The following is an 8,422-nucleotide window of genomic DNA, read 5'->3' on the forward strand; positions in this document are numbered from 1 at the left end:
AAAGTTCGCCAGACACTTGAGGAGAATTACCCAGATCATTTCGCCGTTTATACGGATGGTTCTAAACGGGGAGATTCCGTTGGTGCCGTATACACTTCGGGACTGTTGGAGGAGCACTTTTGGCTTCCTACAATTACTAGCATTTTTTCCGCGGAACTTTTGGCCATTTATAAAGCCCTATCTGCCCCGGATGTACTGTCGGTGGGTGCATCAATACTTGTGGTATCAGACTTAATGAGTTCTATGGAGAGTCTGATTTCAGTAAAGACAGTTCACCATCTAGTTATAGCTATCAGAGAGCTACCTACAACACTGCAGAAGAGGGGAGTAAGAATAAATTATCTATGGGTTCAATCTCATAGGGGAATTCCCGGTAACGAAGTAGTAGCAAGACGCTAAAACACATAAAAACTATATACAAAATTGGATCAACTAAATTGGGATCTCCTTATGGAAAATAACAAGTTGTGGGAAATCAAGGGGAGTTTTCACCAATCTCCGATTATTAACAATCTCAACAGGTTCCAATTGAGCATCATTGCTCGGCTGCGAATAGGGCATAGCAGACTAACGCATGAGCATCTGTTAAAAGGAAGAGACCCCCACAATGTGACGAATGCCAAACACAACAGAGTGTCAGGCACATCCTTCTGGAGTGTAAAAAGTTTGAGGTACTGAGACGGCAACTCGGAATGCCAAGGTCATTAAAACAACTGGTCCAAGCATTTGGATATGCTTTTTAACTTTTTAACGGCCGCTGGATTAATACACCTTTTGTAATTCTTCTCTATTGTAATTTGTATAGTATATTATTTTTTAATGTTATTGTAATTTTTGTATACTTTATTTAAAAATACATTGTAACTCGACCCTAAATAGCCCAAAAGTCTGATGGGCTTTTAAAATAATAAATAAATAAATAGCAATATATGTTCATACTGATATTTTTAACGAGCGATTTTTAAAACTATTGCCTTAATAAAAACGATGTTAGGATACCATGCCAAATGAGTAGTATTTAAATATATATTTGATTCAGTATGTATTCGCCAGAGCTGAGATTTCATATTTTCGTTTTATATAGAAATTTATTAGCAATATATTTCTTGTAGAAATCATGAACTGCCAATGGGAAAAATCAATGCTTACGCTGAGCTTGTTGGTGATGATGTCATCAAGCAGAAAATCGAAGACGCCAATGTACTAATCGAAAAGGTTAAGAAGGCCCTGGGCAAGATTAAGACCATCAAACCGGTCAACGTTGAGGATTACGCGGAAACCAGTAACGACAGCAGTACGGATATCGAGGTGACCATCAAGAAGCTGAAGAAACAAGCGGAAGATTTGGTGAAAGGGTAATGCGTTAATTTGGTGGAGGATTTAACCAAGATCATAACATGAATTGTGTCTATATAGAGCTGAAATAGCCAGTCACTCACAGATAGTTAGTGAGGAAAAACCATCAGATACGTCGCAATCCGATGGAGATTTTCGAGATAATACTAAAGATGAAAATGAATTTTCCCATGAAGAAACACCAGTTAACCAGGAGCCGGATTTGGATAACAGACCTAAAACCAGACGAAGCAGTTTCGGTAAGAACTTGGTGGACACAATCTCTTACAGCAAAATAGCCTTTCATCTGACTCAATTTGATTGACACGTCATCATTTGTCATCAAAATTACAGTACGATATTTTACATGCATACTTCCATTAAATCGACCGAATCTCAATTTCACAGAAGATGACCAATCCGAAGGGTACCGGGTGAATAAATTCCGTTGCACTCCCGAAGAAGATCAACCAGAGATCGGCACCAGTTTAGAAGTATTGCAGGAAAAGCTACAAACTATTTCTGAAGGCACCGAAAGCACCATTAGCACACCCAAGCATGCTACCCCTACTGGTATTAATTTTTTTTGTTCAGTTTTATTAAAGGTGTATCGTTTCTGATCTAATATGCTGGAAAAATTTAATAACTTAATAATTTTGTATGATGACCTTTTCATCATTCTGATGCTAAAAAATAAGTGTGAATAAGTTATAATCAGAACTAGACTAGGGCGGAAAAACATATATGATACAATAAAGCTTCTATAATTTATCTAGTAGAAATAAAAGAACCAATTGAAATCTATAAAGAAACAGTTATGGTCGTTTTTATTTAATAATACTGCATATCTTGGTAATACATACAGTGTACAGGTCACTCTATTTATTGAATGCATCTAAAGGACGCAATTCTCTATATCAAAATCTATTTTGATTATCGAATATTGAACAAAACTAAAGATATCTATTTGCTCCACACTAATGCTTATGGTATTGCAGTTATGCCTATACCGAAAGAAGTGAAATGTTGTGGCTGTAACACAGACCCTGTCGTAAATGATTACAAAGAAATCCAAGTTGATCCTCCGAAAACCAACGTTTGCATAGGTACCACTGCGCAGACGTGAGTACCGCTTTATACTTTATACTATCATCGAACCGATCAACTTGATGTATTATTTGTAGTAAACACCAGCCAGTGCAAACTGATGATAACGTCCGTAAGAAAAGGCTTCGCGAAGAGCACAACCGAGCCCTCGCCATACCTCCGATCACCCGGAAACTGACACGAGAATGTTTTGACGGACAGGGCATAGCGCCCGACCGAAAATCTTTAAACAGGTGCGAAGTGACCGTTTTGCCGGTGGAGGAGATCCTACCAGATCCACCAAAGAAAGACGAGCATTGTGCGAGATGCCTCAAGCAAATGAAAGAAGAGCACACCCCTGGAATCTTAATAAAATCACCTTGTCCCAAGGTCAGTTGCGCCACACCCATATTCTATGAAAGGTTTCAGTCTTTTCATTCACAGAAAAAGCAATTGGTTATCCAGAAACTGCCCCCCATCACTGTCAGTCCAGGACTCACCAAAACGCAGGTGGCATATTTCGCCATCACTTCCAACGGCGTTACCGAGAATTTCCTGAATAACTCTCATAATATCCGATTTATAATGACCAAGGATCATTCTCTGATGGAAGAACACTTTAATAAAAGTAGGTATCTATGTTTTTTTAATTAATTACATCTTACATTAGATATGTCTTATACAATATAAATAAAACAATCTAAAAGTTAAAAATACATTGGTTACGGTTCATTGGTTACGTAGTGATAAGCATTGGTAATTAATCATAAAACATTGTTTTGACTGCTTTGGGTTACTAGTTGGTTTGATGTTTCAGTGCAACCCCATATTGATATCCTATAGGTCCAAATTGGCTTTATGATTGACTGATAAACTAATGTATTTGATTTTAGGTCAGAAGATTAAGCAGTACAATTGCTTGGCATTGAATCTAATCTGCTCTGCTTTTTGTCTAACTTGATATTTCCAATTTAACCTACCATCGAGATCGATGCCGAAGTATTTAGCTGATTCTCCTTGAGGAATCGGCGATCCGTCAAGTGATATGATTAAGTTTTTGTCATTTCGCCTCAACACAAAATTAACATGATCAGATTTGGAGCTGTTAAGCTGTATTTTCCAGCCTCTAGTCCATTTATAGATCTTGTTGACTGGTACTTATACTTTTTCTACAGCCAGGCAGCGTTGCCAGATTTTTTAAGCATAATTATTCGAGCAACCTTAAAACGTTCCGGAACATGCTTCAGTCTCAAATAGACATTGAATATATATGTCAACATGATCAATTCAATTAACCTTTTTAGGATTGAGAAATCAGATTTACAGCTACATCGGGCTGATAAACAGGATTTGTATCCATTGTAGATTCTATATCATTCGGTTGGAGTACGTTTGCTAAATATTGTGGGAATAATTCAGCTTTTGCATGGCTGTCGAACCCAGTCATTTCGATCATCAGAAAATGAGGATTAGTTTTTTTTATGTACTTAATATGTGGTAAAGTCCATAGAATATTGTTCAATTTAAATGGCGCTTAAACCAAGAGATATTCTGCAACATTACCTTACTCTTCTATCTAATTATAGTTCATCCCCATGGTCAAACTCCCATGTCCCGTAGCGACTCAAAACTGTTTCTGAAGATAAAAGAAAGTCTCCTTAAGACTGCCGGTAGATAATGTCCAATACTCACTCTACAGCAGTCCTAATAAGACAATTTTTTCAGCGTTGCAGAAAGAACCCATAAATGAAACAGATAGAGATCGACAGATGGTGTACCAATCTTTTCTTATCTACGACAATCCAAATTTTCATCTGCCCGAACCATTGGATAAACGATCAAAGGAGAAGATGTCGATGATGAACCTGGACGTTTACAAGACTTATATCAATCCAGAGGGCTGGTCTGAAGGGCAGGAAATTCCAGAATACTTCTTTTCTAAGGAGGTAGGTTAGCAACAATTTATATCAAGCCTCAAAATTAATTTTAAAGGATTTAGAACAGGTGGTGTTATTGTGTATTAAATCGTATCAGTTACATTGGTAACTAACTTCATGTTGAACCCTTCATTTCAAGGCTTCACTCTGCAGTATCGAAGTCGAAGTGTGAATAACACATTTTTTTCAATGCATTGAAAATGTTTGAATTTGTACCAAGTAAATCGCATTTACGGGAAGTTTTACTTTTAAATTTCAGTTTTTAAATTTTAAAAACTGAGGAAAACATACTTGGGAACATTAAAATGATAAGTGAATGCTATCCCACTCACCTTATTCTCCAAACCTTGCTTCTTTTGATTACTATTTGCCCTGATATATGAGTCGTAATATGTCTGAACAGTGCTTCACTTCTAATGAAGATACTAAATAATGGGTTAATTCGTGGATAGCCTCAAAAGATACATCATTCTTTCAAGATGATTACATACATTGCTTGAACCTGTGACAGGACGTTACTTATACATTGATAATAAAACACATTGTACGGATCTCCCATAATAAAGCTTCAAAGTAAAAAAAATCCTTTACTAATCTATCACTAAATCGAGACACTATGATGGATCCCATTTGTTATATTTAAAAGAACGCGACAGATATTGTAATATTATTTTTCCAGTTCAGATCTAAGGTTTTTAAGGAAAGACCGAATTTTCTTTTATACTTATTATCATGCCAATCCAATATGTATACTTGTTCTTGATGTATATTTGTACTATACTTTTAGGTGCAGTGTGACATACCATCAGAAAAGCAGACCGAGGAAGAATCGGTAGAATTATCCGAGGAGGAACTTGGTGGTTTTATGGCAGAAGGTAATGAGACTGTTCTGACGAAGAATTCTGTTGCCGTACAAACATCTCAGATGTCTGACCAACGCCCCTCAGCACATAAAAATTCAAATCCCGAAGTATACCTGGAGGACTACCATTCAGAGAGCGTAGAGACACCGACAATTAAGAAACAGCGCAAAAGCGTCAAGATTAATTCATCGCCAACGGAAGAAATTCTAAACGAAATGAAAAAGACGTCAAAAATGTCGTCGAAAGGCGTAATCGCACAGGGGAAAATTTCAGACCACAAACCGCACTTGTTTCAAGACAAATCCACAAGCATGAGTTATCAGAACATCACGGCCGTGGAGACGCTTCCGACTCAGATAGAAATACCGAGTCCATCAGACGAAGGGAAAGAAAACGACGGAGAACTATCGACGTTTTCCGAACCGATGTCACTACCTAACATAAGCAACATTACTCAGCCCGTCCAACAAGGCGATGTGACTGAGAAAAGCTTCACCTCGGTCAAAATGCATGCCAGCAGCGTTCGTAGTAAGGACACCTCAAAAGCTCTCCAATCAAACGAAGAGATAGAACTTTCACAGGTAATTACTTTAGGTTCTTTAACTAATTATTGTTATTTTTTTGTTTAAATAGACATTAACTGAGAAAAATTAGGACAAATCTTTCAGAATTTATGGTAAAATCTGAACAAGTGATAATCAGAAATATTACGTTCTTCATTCAAATTGTTCAATGGGCCTTGGTAAATAGGCCATAGTAATGATTTAGCTAATAATACACTAATAATAGACTAATCGAATCTGAGTGTGTAGACCATCGTTCCCCATCATTGTAAATCTATGGTATAATCCATTCATATAATCATGTCGGATATTAGCTATTATATTAAAAAACACATCTCCTTGGCGAACATCGGCTTAATCGCACTTAAATCTCTGGCACGTAATTCGTTATTAATACTAGAAAAGGACATTTTGAAGGTAAATAAATTGGATTAAACAAATTATGTTAACAAAATGCATAGCATTCTATGATTAACATTATTTGTTAAAAATAGATCTAAAATGGATATCAATAAAAATGGAATGATATAGAAATAGATGTAACATAAACAATAAAACAATGGGTATTTCTCAGTGCGTGTAATGAGAAGTTTTGATACCAGCAGAAGGGAAGGTTAAGATTGAGATGGTTGGATGAAATAGAACATGATTTGTTGAAGATAAGAATAGAATAAGATGAAATAAGCCAAAAGTCATGGAAAAGAGATGGATTGGGATTAAAACAAATACTCTTAGTTCGCTTTAAACCATATTTTGCTTGGCTTGTTAAACTATATTTTAATCCAGGCACTTCAACGATTTCTTAGAATATCCAGTTACCCCTCCTAATGACCTAATAATTATTTTTTACAGATATTCAAAGAAAAAGACAATCTATACGGCGATATTCGAGGCTCTACGTTCATCGACGTTCAAAACACACCAAGTGACTATTCATTACCCTCCGAAGTAACCTTAACAATATCCTACAGCACGGACTCTGACGAAAGGTAACTTAATATTTAATACTCGGACCGTGGCTGATTGAAAGCCATCCGAAATTCGGCAAGAGTTTCAAATAACCTAAAGAATTTTAGTTCAGTTCTTCAACAGGTCCCGGATGTGCGGGAAAAACAACGTGTCACCAAGCAAAACACTGAGTATGAATTAGAATGTATCGAGTACAACTCTGATCAGAATCTTGAGGTAAGGTTGTGGTTTATGTCGACGTAAGTAGGAGGAATATGTTTAATAACTCTTGATACGATCAGGAACCACCCAAGATGTTGACTGCTAAAGATATGAATACCATCACCAAGGTGAAGGAGAAATTGAGGACTTTGGATACTTCCATGTCGAATCCTATACTTAATTTGAGTCAAAGCATGACTCAGTCAGGTGAAACAGTAAACACTTTCATTAAGGGATTGACATTGGTCACTACAAATTCCACCAATGATCCTAATGCAGGTAACACTCTTGTAATATTAAAATAATTATAATAAAAATATTTTTAACAAAAAATAAAATAACATTCACACCAACTGTGGCTTCATTGGATTATTGAAACATGTTATTAGTGATAATAGATGTTTTGATTGTCTGAAGAATATAACATCATTTTTCAACAAATCTGAATTAATTTTTACTTTATTAAACTATAATAACTACAAGAAGCAGTTTCAGTTTAGTTATATTTTTGTACACACATATCGGACCGATAATATTGTTTAACATATTTAATCTACCATGAATGAAAATGTACGAATATCAAAAATAAAAAAAATATTTTGAATGACGTGTTTTACATTACAATCTTATTTTCATTAATTTGTTAGCCTATTCAGCTGTTTCTGGTAAAAAACCGAATCAAAACCAAAGCGTTAATTACTGTTTTATCACGAGCCCACAGTCTACGTCCCTGAGTTATTCTAGCCCATTGGAGCTTGATAAAAATGGTATATTAAACATGATTTAATGTGTTGATACTAATATTAAACTGTTCTATTATTGTTTTACAGGTAGATATAAAGATGAAGCAAATTTATTTGCTCCAAATATATCTCTTATACCGAAACGAAATCACCGAACTGTTTTGAGTGGCATTAGTGGCAATAAACACTTAGACAATCCCAGGAGCAAGTTGTTAACTTTGCCGAAACAACTGCCAAGATATTCACCAGATACATCTAATAGGTAATATTTAATTTTATTTATAACATCCCATAATCGTGATGTATAGTTTTAGCGATACGATAACAACACTATCTGATGGAGAAATACGGTGCAAACATAGCATAAGTAACGGCGAAGTCCATCTGTGTAATACAAAGTATTCCAGCAACGGTGGAAGACCGAAAAGAAACGTCCTGTCCAGAACCTATGATTTCTATGAAAGAGCTCGTAAACATTTTGAATTTTCCGATAAAAAAATTATTGTCGAGGAGCGTAGGAATCATTTCAACAATTGGGTTACCTACTATATAAAAGCACAAGAGAGAATCAATGATAGTAGCACATCAAGTTGTAGTAACAATAAATAAATCCTAGTAAAACATTTTTGTTTAGTTTCTATGAATATTGCCTTTAATAATTGCCCTGCGGTTACGCAACTAATAAAGCACATGTGTACGACTGGTTTCCTACTTAATTTTGATAT

The 8,422-nt window shown here is 35.8% G+C and overlaps 1 protein-coding gene across 8 annotated transcripts in view; it reads left to right on the top strand.

The window, feature by feature from the left end:
• Positions 1 to 8,322, top strand: part of LOC143191481 (uncharacterized) — a 119,923-nt gene extending 111,601 nt beyond the window's left edge. Inside the window, exons 3-17 of one of the 8 annotated variants that reach the window (XM_076396626.1) lie at positions 1,113 to 1,355; positions 1,417 to 1,595; positions 1,744 to 1,908; positions 2,334 to 2,457; positions 2,520 to 2,811; positions 2,866 to 3,049; positions 4,008 to 4,091; positions 4,147 to 4,367; positions 5,146 to 5,802; positions 6,637 to 6,773; positions 6,861 to 6,969; positions 7,035 to 7,233; positions 7,602 to 7,721; positions 7,785 to 7,959; positions 8,006 to 8,322. In XM_076396626.1, coding sequence (XP_076252741.1) covers positions 1,113 to 1,355; positions 1,417 to 1,595; positions 1,744 to 1,908; positions 2,334 to 2,457; positions 2,520 to 2,811; positions 2,866 to 3,049; positions 4,008 to 4,091; positions 4,147 to 4,367; positions 5,146 to 5,802; positions 6,637 to 6,773; positions 6,861 to 6,969; positions 7,035 to 7,233; positions 7,602 to 7,721; positions 7,785 to 7,959; positions 8,006 to 8,306 — 3,190 coding nt within the window. In that variant the 3' untranslated portion in view covers positions 8,307 to 8,322. Of the gene's footprint in view, positions 1 to 1,112; positions 1,356 to 1,416; positions 1,596 to 1,743; positions 1,909 to 2,333; positions 2,458 to 2,519; positions 2,812 to 2,865; positions 3,050 to 4,007; positions 4,092 to 4,146; positions 4,368 to 5,145; positions 5,803 to 6,636; positions 6,774 to 6,860; positions 6,970 to 7,034; positions 7,234 to 7,601; positions 7,722 to 7,784; positions 7,960 to 8,005 lie in introns of those variants that run through there. The other 7 variants (XM_076396628.1, XM_076396627.1, XM_076396629.1 and 4 more) reach the window with 7 other exon arrangements.
• Positions 8,323 to 8,422: the final 100 nt, after the last annotated feature.

This window comes from Rhynchophorus ferrugineus, unplaced genomic scaffold, assembly GCF_030347505.1.
Source record: "Rhynchophorus ferrugineus isolate W39M unplaced genomic scaffold, kcgeb_rfMv2 rfM2, whole genome shotgun sequence".
NCBI lineage: Eukaryota > Metazoa > Arthropoda > Insecta > Coleoptera > Curculionidae > Rhynchophorus > Rhynchophorus ferrugineus.